At 37.5% G+C, this 23,505-nt stretch overlaps 1 protein-coding gene across 9 annotated transcripts in view; it reads left to right on the top strand.

Moving 5' to 3' along the window:
* The window catches only part of PIKFYVE (phosphoinositide kinase, FYVE-type zinc finger containing), a gene marked incomplete at its 3' end in the record, with an annotated part of 76,324 nt that overhangs the window by 42,990 nt on the left and 9,829 nt on the right, over window positions 1–23,505 (top strand). For all 9 annotated transcript variants that reach the window (XM_082630707.1, XM_082630706.1, XM_082630709.1 and 6 more), the window contains 16 exons: window positions 2,890–3,030; window positions 3,682–3,808; window positions 4,045–5,204; window positions 6,963–7,063; window positions 8,254–8,325; window positions 8,997–9,168; window positions 11,185–11,363; window positions 13,007–13,120; window positions 13,509–13,617; window positions 13,722–13,876; window positions 14,771–14,861; window positions 18,104–18,164; window positions 19,048–19,185; window positions 20,003–20,123; window positions 21,126–21,221; window positions 22,764–22,847. In XM_082630707.1, the coding sequence (XP_082486833.1) occupies window positions 2,890–3,030; window positions 3,682–3,808; window positions 4,045–5,204; window positions 6,963–7,063; window positions 8,254–8,325; window positions 8,997–9,168; window positions 11,185–11,363; window positions 13,007–13,120; window positions 13,509–13,617; window positions 13,722–13,876; window positions 14,771–14,861; window positions 18,104–18,164; window positions 19,048–19,185; window positions 20,003–20,123; window positions 21,126–21,221; window positions 22,764–22,847 (2,921 nt within the window). The remainder of the gene's footprint in view (window positions 1–2,889; window positions 3,031–3,681; window positions 3,809–4,044; window positions 5,205–6,962; window positions 7,064–8,253; window positions 8,326–8,996; window positions 9,169–11,184; window positions 11,364–13,006; window positions 13,121–13,508; window positions 13,618–13,721; window positions 13,877–14,770; window positions 14,862–18,103; window positions 18,165–19,047; window positions 19,186–20,002; window positions 20,124–21,125; window positions 21,222–22,763; window positions 22,848–23,505) is intronic.

Genomic DNA, 23,505 nt, shown 5'->3' with positions numbered 1-23,505 from the left:
TACATTTTAAATTTCCCTTGAGGCCACCTCCAGCTACACTGAGCTGCCTGTCTGGGCTGTCCAAGTTCTCTGTCAAGGTACTAATTTTTATTCTTGTTAGTGCTCTGAATATGCAGTTACATAGGTTTTAAAAGTTGTCTGCCCCAACCTCTTTTCTCCCATAAATGCTATTAATTAATTTGTAGTTGTTCAAAATGCAGAGTTTTCAGGAATGTGTATTCCTATTATAGCAGAAACACTTACATTCAGTTCCAGAAACATTTAGGAAAAACATTGCTTGAAAATTCATAGATGATAGGTACATTTTCTCAAGAGTGATAAGAGCAATCCCTTTTGTTCTGAATTCATAGACAACAACAGAAGAAACTTAATTGTGGTGAAAGGCACCACGGGTCATGAAACTCTGCTCTGTTGCTTAAGGAACTCTGTTAACTGGGACTGTTTCCTTTTTGGAATTCAGCTATGTATCATTAAAAGTGAGGGGTTTCAGCTAGATTTATACCATTCCTTCTAGCTCTTAATTTACTATGACTTTTCAGTGACAACTGAAATAAGGGAAAAGGGGAAACACAATTATCATTCGTGAAATCTAAGGTACTGTGATGCTGGGACTTTTCTTGATCTCACTGAAGATGTCAGTGAAAGATCACAACCACATGGATTGCAAGATGCATCCTAATTGCAGAGATGTTAAAATGTGTAAAATTTTATGTCTTGGAGTTGATGAACTAGTAATCAGAATCCATAGATATTTAGTTACAAAAAAGTTATACTTAAATTTATCTGCTTTATTTATTTATTTATTTTTTTGCGGTATGCGGGCCTCTCACTGCTGTGGCCTCTCCCGCTGCGGAGCACAGGCTCCGGACGCGCAGGCTCAGCGGCCATGGCTCACGGGCCTAGCCGCTCCGCGGCTTGTGGGATCTTCCCAGACCGGGGCACGAACCTGTGTCCCCTGCATCAGCAGGCGGACTCTCAACCACTGCGCCACCAGGGAAGCCCTATCTGCTTTATTTTAACTCCATCCTTACGACCAGGTTAACAGACTAAAATCTTTATGTTAGAGAAGTATGCTCTGGGCAATGTATATTAGTAAACATTTAATTCATATAATTTAAAACATCTGGTTCATCAGTGCTATAAAACATAGTTTAGTATATCTTTAAGTTCTGACCTATTAAAGTTTTTAGTTTGAATTGATAGAAAGTATCAATTGATATGACTTTTTTTTAATCCTTTTTTTTGGTCCACTCATTGTGGAATAACCAATCAAAGAAGAAGCTGAAAGGTAAATAGTTAGAAAAAGGAGGATGAGAAACAGTGGCCAAAGAGATAATTAGCCTGTGGTGCCATACTGTCTTCACAAGGTCAGCCCTCAAGATCTGTTGGTCTGCCACTGCTCCATTGTGTTCCTGGCCTACCTTCTGATACTCTTTCCTTGCTGAGCCTCTCCCAGGACCCCTTTTTAGCATGGTGCTTCATGTATAATCATAATAGTTGACTGGAGCTGGAACTGAGAGGAAATGTATTTGCTATCCCTGTATCAGAGGCCAGAAACTTAAAAAAAAAAATCAACTTATTTTAGTTATTTATTTATTTATTTTTTGCGGTACGCGGGCCTCTCACTGTTGTGGCCTCTCCTGTTGCGGAGCACAGGCTCCGGACGCACAGGCTCAGTGGCCATGGCTCACAGGCCTAGCTGCTCCGCGGCATGTGGGATCTTCCCGGACCGGGGCACGAACCCGTGTCCCCTGCATCGGCAGGCGGACTCTCAACCACTGAGCCACCAGGGAAGCCCTATTTTAGTTATTCTTTATTGGAGCTGCACAAATAAAATCATTTAAAATGTCATTAAATAACAATTTAGTAAGCAGAGAAGGAAATTAACATGTTTCAAGGAAAAAAATTCCATTTTGTTAATAATGGGAGAATTTGAAAATGTACAATTTCTATCAGTAAAACAGAGAAGGGTGAGAAGAAATATACTCCATCTAACAGGGCAGGATCATTGCAGGGAATAGGCTCGTCCATTGCTGGTGGCACTGACCATGAATACAGTCTTACTCAGAAAGCACTGGGCATAGGGAGCAGAAGTGACAGACGTGCTCCCACATTCCATTGTCACCTCTCTGAGCCCAGAAATTTTATGAAACAATTAATGAATTATATTGTTTTAACTCTGGTTGTTATTTACAATATTCATTTGCTTTGAAAGTAAGCCTTTGTCATGAAATTGTATTAAAAATGTTTTAATTTTTAACTATAGCTGTTCTGGTAGAATATTGCCTGTTCGGAGATTGAAATTAGGAAGTAGCTGAAATAGCATCTGTTAGAGAGTTATTTATTCAGATACCCAAAAGAAGAAATATTCTGGTTAGTTTCAGAATGTAAAAGGGGGAATTCATAACTATATTAAAAACGTGTAGAAATTCCTTTCATTTAGGGTTAGGGTTTTTAATTAATTAATTAATTTATAACCTTTGAGAGCTAGCTAATTGGGTTCTTGGCTTTTATGTCATAGGTTACTAAGAATTCAAAATCCTTCGAAGTAAAGTTAGTGAGTTGGAGAAGGAAATTTCTCCTGAAACTCTTTTCAGCATAATCAGCAGATTAGAATGATGAAAAATATTCTTGGTTGTGTTTGAGTTAATTTGCTTATAGCAATGGTAAGTGATCTTTAGCATAGTTTCACCTGAGACTGGGGACCTGAGAAATGAGTAACACATCAGTACTACAGTGTTTACTTAGTAGGAAATATTTATTAGTAGTGGTTTGTGGGCAAAGAAAACTTCGGCTGAGTTTGATAGTAATAGTCAAACTATCCTGAATTTTTACATGTCTAGATCTTGAGTTGTATCACACATAATATTTTTGATTTATTTTACTTAGGAAAGGGAATTCTTGAAGAACTACGTTCAGCGAATAGTTGATGTTCGGCCCACATTGGTTTTAGTTGAGAAAACAGTATCTCGAATTGCCCAGGATATGTTACTGGAACATGGCATTACTTTGGTCATTAATGTAAAATCAGTGAGTGTTCTTATTTTTCTATTTTTATATCATTTAAAAATAATCACAGCTTGTAAATTTATATGCATGTATGGTAGATATGCAGGGATCTTTAATTATTTATTTCTTTGCTGTGCCATATATATTGCAAGTAGGACAGGCATGGCAGTGATTTCATTATTTATAAGACTGGAGGATCTCAGGCTGGAAGAAAGTATGATTTCATATAGCACTCATACGAGTTATATAATGCTCATCATAGGTTCTACAAGACCAAAGGTGTGATAGACATTAGTTAATAAGTAGTATTTGTGGAGACTTCATTTTGTAGCAGAAAATGTTCTCTCCCTTGAAAAGTTACCCTCTTCAGAACAGAGGTCAATTCTGGAAGTTTCCCACCCTCCGCCCCTGAATCAGTACCTTTTGTCAGTGCATGATGCTTAAATGTCTTTTGATAATGTCATTAATATGAGTATGGTTTATTTTAGTAGGCACATTGATTTCTAAGTGTAGACTAATCTAGAGTCAGTAAAAGTCATTTAATGATTAAAATCAAGGAAATTCATTGTGAGGGCATTTTCATATGTTCCTATTATTTTTTCATATTAAATTTTCTAAGAATTTTATTCTTCTCTGTCTAATTTTGTAATATAATGTTGTTCTGTGTTCTAGCAAGTTTTAGAACGAATCAGTCGGATGACCCAAGGTGATTTGGTGATGTCGATGGACCAGCTGCTTACAAAACCTCACCTGGGCACCTGTCACAAATTTTACATGCAGATGTTTCAGTTGCCTAATGGTGAGTGATCTCTAGTATAGATTTACCTGGAATTGGGGACCTGAGGACCTGAGTAAATTCATCAGTACTACAAGGTTGACTTAGTAGGAAATAGCTATTAGCAGTGGTTAAATGAGGACAGGCAACTGTGGTTTTACTTGAGGGTTTTTCTCTGGTAGATGTTAAGATGGTGAATTCTGTCTGGACTTCTGGATTGCCACCTAAGCCTTCCTAACCTTGTGTTTGTTTATTTGTAGAACAAACCAAAACACTGATGTTTTTTGAAGGCTGTCCACAGCACTTGGGCTGTACAATCAAGCTTAGAGGAGGCTCTGATTATGAGCTGGCTCGAGTTAAGGAGATCCTAATATTTATGATCTGTGTAGCTTATCATTCTCAACTAGAAATCTCCTTCCTCATGGATGAATTTGCTATGCCTCCTACATTAACACCAAACCCCTCCTTCCATTCTCTGATTGAGGGACAGGAGGATGAAGGGGCTGCACAAGAGCCATTCAGCGGAAGTCCCCTCCCCCGGGAGCCTGACTTCCCTCCGGACTTTCTGCCCTCTGATGATAGCAGTTTGCTCGAATCAAGGATTCTGTTTGAGAAGGGTGATCAGGAAACTAAAAGTGTGCCACAGGATGTTGCCTCTTCGAAGCATCAAGAGCATGCCCCGGCAGCTTGCCCAGCAGGTGCCCCCTGTGCTCTCTTTCCATCGGTACCGGAATCATTGCTGCCTCTCCATATAGATGATCAGCAGGATGCCATAGGCAGTGAGCAGCCCGGGGCTTTGCAGCAAACAGAGGAGCTACAGGATCCCAAAAGCCAGATGAGAGCCTTTAGAGACCCTCTACAGGATGACACTGGCCTGTATATTACAGAGGAAGTTACCTCCTCTGAAGATAAACGAAAGACTTATTCTTTGACCTTTAAACAGGAGTTGAAAGATGTGATCCTCTGTATCTCCCCAGTCATCACATTCCGGGAGCCCTTCCTTTTAACTGAAAAGGGGATGAGATGCTCTACCCGAGATTACTTTGCAGAGCAGGTTTACTGGTCTCCTCTCCTCAATAAAGAGTTCAAAGAAATGGAGAGCAGGCGGAAGAAACAGATGCTCAGGGATCTCTCTGGCCTTCAGGGCATGAATGGAAGTGTTCAGGCCAAGTCTATTCAAGTCCTGCCCTCACACGAGCTAGTGAGCACCAGAATTGCCGAGCACCTGGGTGATAGCCAGAGCCTGGGGAGAATGCTGGCCGATTATCGGGCCAGAGGAGGAAGAATTCAGCAAAAAAATGCAGACCCTTTCGCTTATTCTAAGGATGCATCGGGTACTTCAAGTGGCAAATCCGGAAGCAAAAGTGAAGGTGACGAAGAGAAAGGGTTGATTACAAGTGATGCAGTGTGGTCAACAAAGGTGAGCAAGACCACTCTGTGTGCTTGTGTAAATTTAAAATGTGTTGGGGACTTTCCTGGCCGTCCAGTGGTTAAGACTTCGCGCTCCCACTGCAGGGGGCGCAGGTTCGATCCCTGGTCGGGTAACTTAAGATCTCACACGCCTTGAGGTGCGGCCAAATAAATAAATAAATCTACTTAACATACACGTCTTTAAAAAAAAAGTGTTGAAAATCTCTGCTATGGCAGGGTAAAAATAATCACATATGACAAATTGCAGATTTATTAAATATTTCCTCTATGCTTTTTTTTTTTTGTCTAGGTCTTTCGGCTTATGTGTTTCTTTAAAATGTATGAAATAGGAGTGTAATGTAATGAAACTGGATTTTGAGGGTTTTAGGCTAAGCTCACAGTAAACTAGGAGGAGCTCTGAGGTAGGGGGGCAGCGTGGAGCTGCTTAAAATTTCTGGCATGATGACTTGGGTTTAGTGTGATGCGTCCTTGATCCTTTTAATGGCAGTGAGCAGGACAGTAAGGGTTGGAAGTTTATTGTAGGAAATGGATGTGTTTTAAAAAAATAAGGAAGATTTATTCATGGATATATTATTGATAATGGTGGTAATAAAACTAATGAACAAATCTGTCTCTAGATGAGGAAATACAGTTTTTTAATAAAACAAAAAGATGTTCACTTTCACAAGTCTGGGAATGATTAATAATGGTACACCGTTTTTAATACATGAAATTGGCAAAAAAGAACGTGATAAGAGCCATGGTTAATGAGGTATGGAAAAATACTTATAATAAACTAAATAAATTTATGTTTATATACATTTATGTAAACTTATTAAAAGTGATAGGGAGGTCTTTTAAATTTACATGAGTACATATATATATTTGATTTAGGATTCCCATCTTTTATAACTTATTCCTGCCGATAAGTAAGCATTTGGTATAAGGATGCTTATATTTTATTATAATATATGTACAAGGGTGTTTACTGAAGCATTATTTCTAATTGTTTGCTGTTAAAAGGATGAGTTGGATCTCGTTTAATGACCCAGAGAGAACCCATGATATATTTTCTAGTGTTAAAAAGCAAATTGTGTTTTAATATATGTAGCATCAAACCATTTTTGTAAAAAACCAAAATCACCTGTGTATACTTATGTGGGTGTTTTTGTGTGTTTATGTGTATGAGCTAGCGAAAGTACATGGCTTTTAACCATACAGTCAAATTTGTCATTTTGGGAGGTGGTGCAGCATCAAAGGAGGAGAGGCTTTAAGTACTTCCTGAACTTCTTCATATACCTCTGTACTGTCTGAATTTCAGCAGAGACAGGTGTTACCTTTGTAATGATCAAAAACAGGTATAAAGTACAAATAAATAAATACCTCAGGATTTAGATTTCTGGGTATCTCAGGTTGATGTTATATCCAGCTATCAATTCATACTGTTTCATATTTAATTAACTGTTTACTTCCAAGATAATTTAATGTAGTTTTGTAAAAATAGGAGTATTTAAGAAAACAAGCTATTTAGACATCTATTGATATTTTTACGTTTCACTTAAACCTTTTGGATTGTTTTGCCTCAAAAACTAACTACTCTTCTTCCTTATATTTAGTGTCTTGTAGTTTTGAATCTTCACTGAAACCCCTGTAGCGATGACAGAGGCTTTACAAATCGAGTGGAGTGTTTTGGATGTTGGAGACGGGCCTTGGGGTTGGAGTGCGTTATGACTTGCGGGTGCTCATCTGGATGTTCCTTCTCTTCCAGGTGGACTGTCTGAATCCTGCCAACCACCAGAGACTGTGCGTGCTCTTCAGCAGCTCTTCTGCCCAGTCCAGCAACGCTCCCAGTGCCTGTGTCAGTCCGTGGTAGGATTCCTTGCCCACCCCCCCTGCACCCCCCAACTGTTGTACTTGAGGATAGAATTCCAGCAAGTCTGAAAAAAATTCAGCCATTAGGCTCTTTTTTAGGTGCATGCCATGCTGCTGGTCATATGTGAATTGATGGAACTTTTGAACTTTTGATTTACTTATGAAATTTGTATTTGTTCATGGGTAGAAGTAAATGAAAGTACCTTTAGTGAGCGTGAAAACGGATGTGAGGGATGGAAGAGAAATTTGTAGTTATAAAAGTGAGAAAGTTGATACATAAAAGCTAGTTTTAAGCATTTTGATAACATGTACCAATCAGGCAGGTTTTCTTTAGGCATCATTTTCATAAAAGCCGTCAGTCTTTTGTCCTAAGTTTTATTCTAAAACTTAATTCTAAGTAGATTGATAGAAACGCATTTTATAATGTTATAATTTATTTCCAGTGATAGTCACAAAAGCCTAGTTATTACATAGTTTAGTTTTAAAAGTACTAAAGAACATAACTGCTTGTTTTTGGAGTACTTTCCATGACAAAATGTGTTGCGTATTTTAATTTTGGACACCAGAAACACTTATTTCTACCAGTGAGATCAGGGATTCTTCCAGCATCAGTAGAGCTCTAGCGGTCTGACTTGGGGCTGGGTGAGCCCATGGAAATTTTCTCTGGGAGTTTAGGTCAAGGCTTGATATAAGATGTGGGTTTCGACAGGGTATGTGTAGCTGAACTCTCTTATTTGTGGGCATTTATAAGTTGGGTATAAAGTTAAGAATTGGCTTTCCTGGAGGAGTGTGAGCTGCTGCTCTTTGTGCTCAGCGATGGTGTGGACTAGAGAGCAGAGACAGGAGTCCCATTTTATACTGACTGGGCTTAAGGCTTTGTAGAGAAAACTTCTACTTCTTCCTAACTCAAATCAGTTTTACTCATTTAATATTACAGTTTGTGCATCCTGATTAAATAGTTTCATAGGATACTAATGGACTGGGAATGGATACGATGCTGTAGTGTGGCTAGTACACACCTGTTTTATCAGATGAGGTAAAACCTGTTCTGTAACAACAAAAGAATAGTACCTGTTTTAATACTGTATTATAAGCAGATCTAACAGGTATCAGTTTGGAGTCTCATGAAATATCTTTTGCTGGGTGGTAATTCATATGATATGTTTCTAAGAAATCTTTTCTTTTAGGATTGTAACAATGGAATTTTATGGAAAAAATGATCTTACATTAGGAATATTTTTAGAGAGATACTGTTTCCGGTAAGAACCAATTTTCTCCTTATGTTCCATTTATGCTTTTTTGATGCCCAGAATTTCAACCTAAATATAAACATGAGTTGGAGCACTGTTGTGTGACCTTCCTGTTCATGCCACATGCCAGGGTTTACTATACAGAGAAGTAATCCTTTCATATTTCAACCTGGCATGTCTTCTCCAGTTCATTCCTCAGATCTTTGCCCACCTAATTGCCCTGCAATCCCACAGACATTTTTTAGGATGTCTGTTTTTACAGTGATTCAAATGAGAGGCAAGAGAAGCTAAGGACCTCAGTTTAAGTCTTAGAGCTATCACCTGCCACTTAATATGACAAAGAACAAGTAGTTTAATCTTTACCAGCCCCCTTTATAGGTATTAACAAACTCCACAAATGTCAGGAATTTTAATAGGTAAAATGAGATGATGTTTTAGAAATACTTGGCAAATAGAAGGTGCTTAACAAGTGGAACCTATCACTGTGATGTGGTTGAAGGCAGGATGTTCAGCTGCAGGCTTTGAGCAGGATGAGTGGTACCCTGAGCAGATCATCCACCAGTCATCCTTACTCTTGAGAGGATGCTGCACTTTCTCTACAGTGGTCCTGATTAGCCAGGATTCACTGTACACTGCTCCTCGGTTTTGTGGTTAACGTGAGGACTTTCTTTTTGTCAAAGGCCTTCCTATCAGTGTCCTAGCATGTTCTGTGATACCCCCATGGTGCATCACATTCGACGCTTTGTCCATGGCCAAGGCTGTGTGCAGATAATCCTGAAGGAGTTGGATTCTCCAGTACCTGGATATCAGCATACAATTCTCACCTATTCCTGGTGCAGAATCTGCAAACAGGTAAGTGTACCCTGTTGCTATAATATATCACATAGTATCTTTTATTTCTGTATTTATATAGTTCTTTTTTGGGGGGGAGGGTGGCCTCTATTTTTTTGGATTTAGTATTTGTCTTTGGGCTCTTATTTATTTTACCTTCTAGTGCTGTATGTTCCCTTTAATGTTTGTTTCCTAAAGATTCCATTTTAGGATTTATCAGTCATTATATAAAACATAGGTACCATGTCCAGTAAAATAGATGGAGATTTTATCTTGACAGTTCTCCATTACGTTTGTTTATTCATTCAGTAAACGCTTATTGAGCACCACCTAGGTGCCAGGTACTGTGCTAGGCCCTAGGAAAGAAGGAAGAAAAAGGTAAGGCTCCTGTCCTCTAGTGGGGGAGACAGACTTACAGTGATTACAGTATGCTAGAATGCTTGTGTAAGTTTAAGTCTATGTCAACATTTCTATCTTAAGACATACAGATGAGAGATGATGTTTAATTGATCTCTGCTGGTTTTCATATACATTCTTGAGGAAAGAACCATGTGTTTTATTTCTTCTGTGTGTTTTTCTAACTCTGGAGGGAATATTTGGTGCCAATATTATGTTTTTAATATATACTTTTTATTCAAACTGTTAACAGTGAGCATATGCCAAATTTAACTTCATTGTTACCTTAATTGGCTTATTTTGGAGTGTATGTTTGGAAGCACATATGGGAATTATAGATAAAATAATAGCGCAACCCATTTCAGTATCAGAGGTTGAGGAGGGCAAAGTCAAAGGTAGTGCCTTCTTCGGTAGGAACATAGAGCCATGAGATCATTTCTTGCAATGATTGGCCTTTTTATATTTGTTCTTCTAGGCCTTTAGTTGCTGTTAGACAGCTGGCAATATTTTGTTGTAGAATATGTGAACTTCTGTAGATTGACAGTGAACTAAATGAATAACTTAAATTTGATCTTTATATCTTGCATGTTTGGTGTATGCACTTTATTTTAAAACAAAAACTTCTGCCTTTGGGGTTATGTTAGGAAGGAAAAGGTAAACAGTTTTTGTTACACAGAAATGGAAACTTTTAGGCGTCCAAAAAAGTTATATATGACCAAATATTAGTATACTTACTATTAAATTTCTGTAAGCCATGATAATAGAAAAATGGGCAAAGGGTGTGACAAAGCAATTTAATACAAATGGCCAGTAGACATGTGCAAATACACTTTACGCATTAGTAATAAAGAAGTATAAATAAATATAAATAAATAAAATAAGTGGAATGTGTTTTTATTTATTTAGTTTTTAAAGAAGTTACGTTTCAAAGATTTATAATTCCTGAGATTGGTAAGAAAGTAGGGAAATTGATATTCTCAGATACTGTTGCAGATTGTCTCCCAGAACAGGTATACTGGTTTACACAATGTGGCAGAAAGTATCAAAGACCATATAAATGTCCATGCCCTTTGACCTACCGATTTCCATTTTCATTAATTTATTCCAAGGAAATAATAATTTTGGATATTTATAAGTGTGTATATATATATATGTATATATATACATACACACACACAAACAGGGAAGTTCATCAAAACAGTGAAAAACTTGTAATGTCTTAAATGCACATCAATAGGGATTGGTTAAATGATTCCATATTATGGGATACTCTGCAGCCATTAAAAATCAAATTGTACAAGAATATTCTGTGTGGGAAAATATGATATATTGCTAATACAACAAGGTTATGAAGCTAATGATAGGGAACAGTTTTTATTTATAAACATCCCAGCTAAGCATATATGTATTCATGTATAGGAAGAAAGCAAACGTACTAGCATATTGGTGGTGGTAGTGGGATTACTGGCAAGACAGTTTTCCCCAGCCTTCCCTAACTCCACCCACCTCGAAGCACTGTGTTCTTCTTCTAGTTTTCTGCAGTCAGAATATACTAGATTTGTACCAGAGAAGAAAACACATTGTTTTTTAAAAAAGAGATTCTCAATATGTGATTAGACAACAATTTATGCTGAATTTCAGGTAACACCAGTTGTTGCTCTTTCCAATGAGTCCTGGTCCATGTCATTTGCAAAATACCTTGAACTGAGGTTTTACGGGCACCAGTACACCCGTAGAGCCAATGCTGAGCCGTGTGGTCACTCCATCCACCATGATTATCACCAGTATTTCTCCTATAACCAGATGGTGGCATCTTTCAGGTAAGAAGTCTGAGCGACCTTGTCACAATCACATACTCCCTGGAAGGCTTTGTAACATTTCCAGTATTACTAGATTGAATTAACTTTTGGTGTGTGTTGTTCCCCAGTCCCACTCTTGCAAAGGCAGAGGGCCATACTCTGTGAAGAGCTTTCAGTGTTATTATTTTATGTAATCCTTTAAGAAATACGTATTATTATCACCCTAACTTACAGAGCTTATAGCTGACAAATAGAGCTAGCAAGTCACGATCCATGATTCCTGCTACTGCAGGTGTTACTCTTAACCATTGTTTTTGCATCTGAGAGCTTATCAGAATTTTTGCTAAGACATTACTTAGCATAAGGGTAATCGGATATTCCGGATAGAGCTAAAATCACTAGTTCAAAGAATGCGTGTTTACACTTGTTCTTAAATGATTTGAGAAGGCCTTCGGGCTCTGCCTTCAGAATATACCCAGAACATGTCTCACCACCTCCACCACTACCACTCTGGACTGAACCTCTGTTGTCCTTTACTAGATTATTGCACTATCCTCAGTCAGTTTCCTTTTGGCCTTACCCGCTGCAGCCTGTTCTCAACACAGCAGTCAGAGTGGTCCTGTTATATGAAAATCAACTCAGGCCACTCATGTGCTCTAGAGCCTCCAGTGGGTGTCTGTTTCACCCTGAGTGAAGGCCAGAGTCCATTTACGAGCCTGTGAGCCCCTACATGCTCTGGCTTCTCACCCCCTACTACTCCCTCCTTGCTCACCGTACTTCAGCCTCACTGGCCTCCTGGCTGGACCTCAGCTATGTCAGGTAGGCTCCTGCCTGGGAGCCCTGCACTTGCTCTTCCGTCTCTGAGCTGCCTGCTCCCAGATATCTGCCTACTTTTCCTTATTTACTGCAGGTCTTTGTTCAGATTTCACCTGCGCTGACTCCCTCTCACCCCTGGCACTCCTTGCTTCCCTTTCCTGCTTTATTTTGCCCTGTAGCACCTACTCTCTGGTGTAAGATATGTTTTAAATATTTGTTTTTGTTTATCGCCCAAGTCTTATTATTCCTGAATCCCGAGAGCAAGAATTTTGGCCCTTACTCCATGCTGTATCTCAGCACCTAAAACAGCATCTGACACATAATAGGCATAAGTAGGCACACAAATAGGAAATCCTTGTAATTGAACTCTATTTCCTTTTTTAAGCAAGAGCTATTAACCATGAACCTAGGGCCTAGGTGGGATATAGCATTTACTAGACATCGTGAACTTCAGATGGAAAGGAAACTCACAAAGAATCCTTGGGAACTGAGAAGGTAGTGAATACCTGTGTCTAAGTTAATTGTAGGAAGGAGTCCCTCTCCTCATTCATGGAGGTTTATATTCCAGTCATTTGTTTTTAAAGCACATGAGGATGGCCTCGGGGGATAAAAGATGACATCACAATGCAGAGGAAAAATAAAACAGAATCTTTTTAAAACTGGGGAGGGTATTTGTAATGGCTGAAAGTTGCCTTCAGTATTTTTGATTGTTTTAAAAATGCCATTTCATAGAAACTTTATGATCTCTTGCACCTCATAGGACTTAGTTGACTGTCATGATACACCTCAACTCAAAATATTAAAATATTTTTCACTTTTCTACTATTACTTGTATTTTTTCCTCTCAGTTATTCTCCCATTCGGCTCCTTGAAGTGTGTGTTCCACTTCCCAAAATATTCATTAAACGTCAGGTCCCACTAAAAGTGTCCCTCCTTCAGGATCTGAAGGACTTCTTTCAAAAGTAAGTTTTATTTTCTTTGGTCATCTGTTTTTGTTTAGTACTGCCTGAAATCTAAACTATTTTAAATATCATGTTGTTCATTTAGCTTTCTTTGAAAACAGAGATAACTTATTTTTCTAATTGTATGTTATATATGCCTGATGTAAAAAAGGAAAAGTGTAGACAGTTCATAAAAGTATTAACAAAGAAGTCAAACGCTCTCAGGCATAACAACTATTAAAATTTTGATATACGTCCTTTTTTGTTCTGCAAAATTGTATGTGATTCTTAATTAGATAAGACCTAGTTAAAGTTTTGTGTGTACATCTTTTTTCTACTTGTGTGAGATTAGACAATTTGATTCTGACTTTTCTAAAGTGTTTAATATTGTTTATGTTTATATTGTTAGAGTTTCACAGGTATATATTGCTGTGGATGAAAGACTCGCATCTTTGAAAACTGATACATTTAGCAAAACAAGAGAGGAGAAAATGGAAGATATCTTTGCACAAAAAGAGGTAATTCATTTTTCTGACAGAAACCCAAATGTTAGTTGTGAACTTGTTCGAGGTTCCTTTTGGGGTGTGTCTCAGATTGCTGGAGTGGTTTCTGTTCCTCGTAGATGGAAGAAAGCGAGTTCAAGAGCTGGACTGAGAAGATGCAAGCACGGCTCCTGTCTTCCTCTGTGGAGACCCCTCAGCAACTGCAGTCGGTCTTTGAGTCACTCATCGCCAAGAAACAAAGCCTCTGCGAAGTGCTGCAGGCTTGGAATAACAGGTGTGACTTTGCAGTCGGGTGTTTCTTTTATATTATTGCAAAATTTTCTCTGCTATCATGTTTTTGATGTAGATGTCCTTATTAATTTGGACGTTTCCTTTTACTCTCAGGTTGTAGGAGCTTTATTTTTATTGCCACTACCACCGTTCACCTCTTTCATCCTTTAAAGTGTAGGTTGTGAAGATAAACAAACAAAGATGAGAATAGCCTTCATTGCTGTTTCAGATGCAGTGTGTGTGCTTAATGAATCTAATTTATCTGTATTAGTATGTCATGGAATGATTATTGGGTTTTAGGCCATGACTTTCAACTCTATTATTTTGTGTATCTTGTACCTTTATTTAAATATTTATTTGGGGAAATATTTCCCTTTAATGCTTACTGAAAAGTTCAGTTAGATTATTATAGCATTTATTGAGCACTTGGACCATGCTAGGCACTAAGTAAGGCAGTAGATGGACATGTACTCTTCTATTTGATTTTGAGTCCTACAGTGTATATATGCTGATTCCATTTTACAGAGGAAACTGTGGCTCCACGAGACTAAGGGATTTGCCCAAGTTCTATAGCTGTTAATTGTCAGAGCTCGGCTTTGAGCCCAGGTCTGTTGGTCTTTAACACCTGTGTTTTTTACGTTATGTTGTATTGTCTCATTATAACTTGCTATTCTTTTATAACTATAGTCATATCAGTAACAAGTGAGTAATTGATTAGAAAGAAAACAAAAATTTAGTCTTAGTTATGTACAGCTTTAAAATCTATTGCATTCAAAATAGGAAAATCTAATTCTTGTGGTTTCAAAGCTATAAGGAGAATATGTGTAAACATTATTCAGGATATTAGAAGGAACATCATATTCTTCTTTTCTCTTTTCCTTTTTTTCATTAACTATAGGTTGCAGGACCTTTTCCAGCAAGAAAAGGGTAGAAAGCGGCCTTCAGTTCCTCCAAGTCCTGGAAGACTGAGGCAAGGGGAAGAAAGCAAGGTAATGAAATGTAGTTTTGTCTTTGAGCCTATATATATATTGGTATAGATATAATTAATTTCTCTTATGACACTTAGAAGTGGTAGTTTAGGGACTTCCCTGGTGGTGCAGTGGTTAAGAATCCACCTGCCAACGCAGGGGACATGAGTTCGATCCCTGGTCCGCGAAGATCCCACATGCCACGGAGCAACTAAGCCTGTGTGCCACAACTATTGAGCCTATGCTCTAGAGCCTGCGAGTCACAACTACTGAAGCCCACACACCTAGAGCCCGTGCTCCACAACAAGAGAAGCCACCGCAGTGAGAAGCCCGTGCACCAGAATGACGAGTAGCCCCCGCTCGTTGCAACTAGAAAAGCCCACATGCAGCAACGAAGACCCAATGCAGCCAAAAAAAAAATAAAGTGGTAGCTTAATATAGACTTTATTAATAATAGTAGGATTTTTTAGTTTTGAAGTTATGAGGTTTCTTGGTGATGTGACCTGGATTAATTTTTTTTATCTTAGCCTGAAATAAAATACATTATAATTCATTTATTGGAAACATTTATCAAAAGCTACTGTCTGCTGGCATCACTGAGGATAGTATCACAGAGGCAGTAAGTGCTATAAAGGAGAAGGTGTGGATGTGCTGAGTGTATAATAGAGTCCTAATTTACTTTACTATGAGTTTTGGGTGTTCTTATCTCTGTGCTTAAGTGAGAAGCTTTTCTTAAGGGGTCTGTACCAGGTTCTACATGTTGATTTAATTAACCTTTCCTAACTGTATTAGTTTTCTCTTGCTGCACGGCACATTACCCCAAACTTAGTGACCTAAAACATAAATTTATTATCTCACAGTGTGTCAGGACTCTGGCACAGTGTGGCTGGGTTCTCTGCTCACAGAACTGAGATGAAGGTTTTGGCCAGGGCTGTTACCTGAGGCTCAGGATCTTCTTCCAAGCTCATCTAGGTTGTTGGCAGAGTTCAATTCCTAGTGGTTATGGGACTGAGGTCCCCCATTTGTTGCTGGCAGTTGATTAGAGGCGATTCTCAACTCCTAGAGGCTGCCTGATTCCTTGCACGTGGCTCTGTTCATCTTCAAAGCTTGTAGCAGTGGATTGAATCCTTTTCATGTTTCAAATCTCTGAATTCTTCTGCTGTGTCTGACCTCTGGGCACAGATTTAAAGGACACATGTGATTAAGTCAGGCCTACCTGGTTAATCTCCGTAGTTTAAGGTTAACTGATTTGGAACCTTACATACATGGTAAAATCCCTTCACAACAGTATCTGGATTAATGTTTGGTTGAATAACTGTGTGTGTGTGTGTGTGTGTGTGTGTGTGTGTGCGCGCGCGCGCCAGGGGGCGGAGTTCTTGGGGGCCACCACAGAATTCTGCTTACCATGCTAACCATGAACAGATGAATTAATGTCAGTATATTATAAGGGCTTAATATTCTGTTATCATGAGGGCTTTTGAGAGAATATCTTCTTGTACAAGTGTGTAGTACCTGTAGCAGAGTATTTTCATGCAATGATGGGCAGGTGCCTTGGATCTTTGTGTTATTTAGTAACACTGTGTGTCTGAATTCCTCCCTTTTGTCTCATAGATAACTGTGTAGAAATCACTTTTCCTTAAAGTTTAGGTGAGAGTAAGAAGAAGAATTACTGAAGATGATTTATTAGTATTTGCCAAGTAGTTGAGGACAATTGATGGCTCTCACAAACTGCTAGTGGCCTTTCTGTTCGCCTACTGATGAAACAGTGAAGCTAGTGGTGTAAGGCCTCTCATTATAATATTGAGACGTAGAATTGAAAATACAAAATCAGTCAGTAGATGGTTATCTTTTTGAAAGATCGAAAGTTGATTTGAAAATCTGTAGCACTGCCTTTGTATTCATTCATTTGATAAATAGTTCTTGAGTGCTTTTAGGCACTGCTCTGAGTGCAAGGAATTCACGTTTGTGAATGAAGACCATAGTTATTGTCCCTATGGAACGTTTGTCTAATGAAACTGACAATAAACAGATGAACCAATAAACATTTAAAAAACAAATGGAAACAAGGCTATGAAGAAAAAAATGAAAAGAAATGGAGAGTATTGCTAGGGGAGTAGGTGATGGTGAGTTATTTTACATAGGGTGCCCAGGGAGGCCTCTCTGGTATGGTGAACAAATCAAAGAACATTTTAAGTAGCAATCTAAGAAATGACTTTGTAATGAAATTGTACACAGGGCTGATAGTCATTTAAAATGTATCTTATCTATGGATGTTGGGACTTGTGAAAGTCCAGTGGGTAATCAAAGATTACTAGGCTTAATGGATAATCATAAGTAGTTCCTAGATGCTTTAATGGGTCTGTGAGCTATTGTTTAGAACAGTATTCTCAAAGTATGGTTCAAGGATCCTGGGGGTCCAAGACCCTTTCAAGGGCTCCACAAGGTTTCTCTTTTTCTTTTTAAATTAATTAATTAATTAATTAATTTATTTATTTACAGCTGTGTTGGGTCTTCGTTGCTGTGCACGGGCTTTCTCTAGTTGTGGCGAGCAGGGGCTACTCTTTGCTGTGGTGCATGGGCTTCTCATTGCTGTGGCTTCTCATTGCGGAGCATGGGCTTTGGGCGTGCAGGCTTCAGTAGTTGTGGCACACGGGCTCAGTAGTTGTGGCTCATGGGCTTAGTTGCTCCGCAGCATGTGGGATCTTCCCGGACCAGGGATCGAACCCATGTCCCCTGCATTGGCAGGAAGATTCTTAACCACTGCGCCACCGGGGAAGCCTTCCCTTTTTCAACTGTATATCTGTGTGAGGCTAGATTTTCTTTATATACTTCAATCATAATAATATAGCTCAACAGGTTAAATGCAGAAGTCAGAGAGGAATTTAACTGTCTTCTGTTAAGCTAGGCATTAAAGTAATTGTAAAAGTATAAAACAATGCCACTCTTAACAATTTTTAAAAAAAATCTATTTTTAATTAAAATATTTTTATGTTAATATGTAATGGGTTTATTATTGTTATTTTTAAATGAATTGATAAATGCATGTTCTATAACTTTTTCAGTTTCAATTTTCTAATAAGGAAAAATTGGAAGATATAACCCACATAAACAAAAGCTATCTGAGTGTCTTAATGATTCTTAAGAGGTTGAAAGGGTCTTGAGGCCAAAATGGTTAACATTCACTGGGTTAAAAAAATTTTTTTTTAAATTTAATTTTTTAAATTTAATGTTTCCTTAAGAACAAAGTATTTTGTTCTCTACAGATAAATGCAATGGATGCATCTCCACGGAATGCTTCTCCAGGACTTCAAAATGGGGAAAAAGGTTGGTCCTTGAGTCTGGTGATCACCTGTCATTGAATTTAAGACATTTCTTAGTCTATAAGTTGTTTTTAACTACTAAATATTGAGAATTTTTTTCTGGTGTAATTGGACATAGACTTTTTTTTCCTTCCTGTAAAACGTTTGTAGCATTCTAAGTTTAAGATTATCATAAAGTACATTGCATAAGATAAGTTAGGATATAGAAATACATGATAAATAGAGAAGATTGCTTTTAGGGAAAGAACAAAAAGACAAAAGGAAACTGAATTTCTTTCTTGATTGTTATAAAGTCAACTGCCAGGTTTCATGGAAAAAAAATCTATAAAGTTTAATTTATATTTTTATATTACTAAAATCTTTTCCAGACTTAATTTTTCCTCAGTATTTTCATAGAATAACTTTCCTAGGTGCTATCCTAGAAAATTGGTAGGGAAATTTACTTAGACTATCTTTGTAGAACAAGAGCTCAACTCAGAATTCTTGGCATTTTTCTATCATAAGTAACTGAATTTCCCCCCTGAGAATAAGCACGTGATTTTTCCCCCCAGTAGTGTCATAATTGCATTCTCTATTAAATTGAATGAACTAATATTTAGGTAGGCATTATGGTCTAGTGCAAAGAATATGGCATAGGAGCCGGAATTGGTTGGTTACCAGTCACAGTGCTGTCACTAAGATCTGGTTGGGGTCAAGTCATATAACCTGTCTGGATTTTTGTATCCATTTCTAAAATACGCACTGAAATAGCCTACGTAACTTTTAAGAAGCTAAAATTCTTTGGTTTATGAAGCAGAAATAGGAGTTGGCATTTTAAAAACATTGCTGTTAGATAGAAATGGACATAATGTTTTAAAGTGACTCATTTGCACTCTGTTTTTCTTTAGAGGACCGCTTCTTAGCTACCCTGTCCAGTCAGAGCTCCACCAGTTCCCCCCACCTCCAGCTGCCCACTCCTCCCGAAGGCGTGCCGGAGCAGGCCGTGGGAGGGCCCCCAGAACTTGATACCACCAGCAGTTCCGAAGGTACAGGTCAAGTCACTTTTACTGCACTTCATCCAGTAGAGACAAACACTCTGAGTGCTGTGACACAATGCTATCTTAGCCCTTAGGATTTAAAGTTTTTACTATTGAAAGGGCTCTTTCAGATGTAGCTTTTTACTATATCCCTTCTTCAGTTGCACTGCTTGACATGTAAATATCTCAGTAACAAAGTGTTATTCAGCTTCATCTACTTTCTGGGGGTATTACTTTCTTAAGTCTCATTAAAGCACATGATTTTTGCCTTGTAAGAAAGAAAGAGAAATTGCAGCCATTTGTCTAACAAAAAATAGTTGTTTCACTAATAACAAATTTATACCTTTTTTCTTTCTTTCCTTGCTTTCTGTTTAAGCACCAACTACTTAATTGTAGCGTAAACTTTAGAAATATCTTTTAAATTGCAATTAAACTCAGATGTAATAGCCACAGTGTGCATAACTGAGTTGAAGTGGCAACAGGAACAGCTGTGACTGAGTTCACGCATGCTCGGCCAGTAATTATGTCATGGCTGCCGCCTGGCCCTGTGATGGTAAGAGGCCATTGGTTGCAGGATGATCTCAACTTCAAACATGTTGAAATGTAAAAAAAAAAACGAGCCACTTGGGGTCAGTGCTATGTATGCTTCACTATTGCTTCCTGTTTGATAGTCATTATTCCTAGATCAAAAATTTTACACCATAATTGGTCATTACAGTGTGCACATGTCTGTGTTCCAAAAAGGAAATGAAATATAGTTAACGCTTTATACTTTCTTTTACTCTTTCTGAATATTAACATAAAAGTAGAATATTTTTCATTCTAGATGTATTTGATGGACATTTGCTGGGATCCGCAGACAGCCAGGTGAAGGAAAAATCAACCATGAAAGCCATCTTTGCAAATTTGCTTCCAGGGAACAGCTATAACCCTATTCCGTTTCCTTTGTAAGTACTATAAAAGCCAATGGCTGTTGGGTGGTTTTGTTTTTACTTCATTTAAAAAATCTCTCTATAGATATACTCTCTACATATTTAAATATGTTTATTTAACTGTATATATTTCTCAATCCAAAATTATACCTCATCATAGTAAAAGAGATGTCTTTTGTTATAATTTGTAGAACATGTAATCATTATATAGTAAATGGGTGGATTAAAAAAGCATTAACTGGGCTTCCCTGGTGGCGCAGTGGTTGAGAGTCCGCCTGCCGATGCAGGGGACACGGGTTTGTGCCCCGGTCTGGGAAGATCCCACACGCCGCGGAGCGGCTGGTCCCGTGAGCCATGGCCGCTGAGCCTGCGCATTCGGAGCCTGTGCTCCGCAACGGGAGGGGCCACAGCAGTGAGAGGCCCGCAACCCCCCCCCACCAAAAAAAAAAAGCATTAACTAATATTACTTAATGCTTAAGAGTACTGATTCTGAAAAGAATTGCTTATATATATATATATGTTATTAAGATATACTGCTACATCTATTGATCTCATAATCATAAAAACATATTGCTGATTGTATATGAGGATATTACTGACCCAGTAATTTACTGGGACGTGATGCTTTTTTAATAGTGATGATGAATTGCAATGGCTATACAAGTTTTCGTGTGATCTTGTTTGTACTGGACTCACTCAGAGTGGGGAAAAACATAGGCTGGCTTTCTACACTGCCAGTGTGGAAAGCTTTGTTTGGAGTGATGATTCCAGAACGCTCTGATTTGAAAAACAATTCTGATAATTTTCAGTTGTGTTCAAAAACTTTCTGTTGATGTATTTTCCTTGGCTGTTTGTTCAAGTTCTGCATACATTTTGGCTTAATTATATTCTTGTAATTGTGCATTATTTAGTTAACTTAAAATTGTCCTGAGATTTACTTGTAATAGTGCTAATCGTTTGTATATGTGATTTTCTGCTAATTTTGTTCTGATTTATATATTTAAAAATTTTGAACAGTGACCCAGATAAACACTACTTAATGTATGAACATGAACGAGTGCCCATTGCAGTCTGTGAGAAGGAGCCCAGCTCCATCATTGCTTTTGCTCTCAGGTATTATTCATGGGGCTTTTTCACCTATGGTTGTATCTTTATATTTTATGTATATTTATTAATCACTGTATTTTGAGTTCTTTTACATAGAGTAGAGCAAAATATAAGTAAATGTAAAATATTAAATATAAGTAAAAGAATATATTCTTTGGGTGTGACAGCTTATTCTTTTTGTATCTGATAATGTACTCTTTACCCAAATAATAACAGGATGATTCTTAAGCTCCTAATAATTAAATTAACTAGGCAAGTTATTTACTAATCCTTAATATCCTTTAACCATTCTCTGTATTATAATATGTATCCATTGTATCCTTTCCTTTGCTTTATTTATTGACATAATACTTGGAACATATCTGCCTTATATCATCTGAATGTCTTTTTTGTATTCTTCATTCATTTCCTTCCTGCTTCCCACACATAGCAGGTAAAGTTTCCTTACTTAGAGTAATGCTGTTCCTATGCCTTAACCCATTTACATGCCCACAGTTATCATGTGTCTTAAAGAAGGACCCCTCTTTAAAAATACTTATATATCATGTCTAAAAGAATAAAGCTTTTTAACCTTAATGGTACCTTGACAGTGGTAGAACCTAGTTTAAGTAGAATCTAAGATGTTTAATAAAAATCTTTTTTTTTCCTCTTGGAAGACATTGAAATTAAAATTTTATTTTTAATATTGGTTACAAGTTGTCCATTTATCAACAAATATTTGAATGTCTGCAGTGTGTGGTATACTAGGTACTGGGTATATGGGGTAAACAAGATAGATTTATAGGCTTCAGCATTTATGTAGTTTAGAGTTACTATTTGGATAATGAGGAAATTTTTTCCTTTAGAATATTCCATATGATAAATTTTTTATCTTTGCCTTTTGACGTTTATGAAGATAGTATTTGCTTCTCCTTTTATTGGTTAGACATACTACATTAATAGATAAGAAAGACAAGAAAGTCAACCAAGAAAAACATATATTTTGTACTATGAGGAAGCAAGTTTTCTAGTTGAGGTCACCTTTTTCTAATGTCTTGGAAAAATACTACATGCTAAGATGCTTCCCTTGTTCCCTAACATCTGATTATCTAAATCAGGGCTTTCAGACTGCTAGTCCAAGAGTTGGATGTTTTTGGCCAATGCAAACTAAAAAAATATGCTTTTTCTTAAAGTTTAGTACCTTTAAGTTGAAAAGTACTCTAAGTTCCTTTCCTATTATACTAAACAGCGAAGTTTCATGCTTTTCAGTTTGCTGTTCAACCCCTGAGGGCATTTGATCTAAATGTTAGTGTGGAGGCCTTGACAATCATAGTTTAGGATATTGAGCCTGGTTGGTGTGTTGGGTCATATTTTGTATTATTTTTTGTGAAGACATTGACTTTCTTCATGAAGCTTGTACTTGATAACTTGTTAGTTAACTCGTGTTTGTTTAATTATGGATGCTTACAATGATTGTGTTTCTACAATGCAAAGCTTATTCCAAAGCATATGATTTACTTTAAAAGAAGACCATAATGTGTAACATTTTCAATCTATTTCTACCCTAAGTTGTAAAGAATACCGGAATGCCTTAGAGGAATTGTCCAAAGTGACTCTGCGGAACAGTGCTGAAGAAGGGCTTTCAACAAACAGGTGATCTGTGATTGAGTAAAATCTATTTTCATTGAGCTACGTCATCATTTTCTAGGTGCTCCTACTCCAATTTTATGTTAGCTTATTGTCAATATAAAAGTTTCTAGAATATAGTCAGTGGCACTCATCCTTTAGCCAGTAGTTGATAGAACAAAATTCAGGTATAGCAAAAGACCTTAAGTCTCTTAGGATACAATTTTCTGATAATTTGTCATAGAAGTTCATTGTGTATTGCAGATTTAAACTTTTAACATTTTAAGTTCTCTTTATCATTTTCGTTTAAAAAATAGTAACTCTGAAATTAGTATTTATGAATTTTCCATAGTAATTAAAGATCTTAACAGTTAAAAAATAAAACAGCCTCCCACCAAACCAGTTCTTTAAGTGTGTTCAGTATTTTAGACATTTGAGACAGAACTTGTCATAATTGTTGGACTTATGGATGCTAATATAGCTCTGATAGACTTGTGAAAAATATTATAAGGGCCTATACTTTCATATATTTTTCCATACGCTTTTATAGCTTTATCATTTTGCTTTTTCTAAAGCCCAGTAGACATTTCAAGCCTTTTTCTTCCATGCTAACCCTGTGTTTATATAAATTATGAATCAGATTTCTGATATTGTGGGTGGGGTTAGGTGGGGGGTAGATTAATAC

Source organism: Mesoplodon mirus (genome assembly GCF_964341445.2).
Source record: "Mesoplodon mirus genome assembly, chromosome: 8".
NCBI classification, from domain to species: domain Eukaryota; kingdom Metazoa; phylum Chordata; class Mammalia; order Artiodactyla; family Ziphiidae; genus Mesoplodon; species Mesoplodon mirus.
Note: the sequence above shows the minus strand (reverse complement) of the source record. Positions and strands in the feature narration are given on the sequence as shown.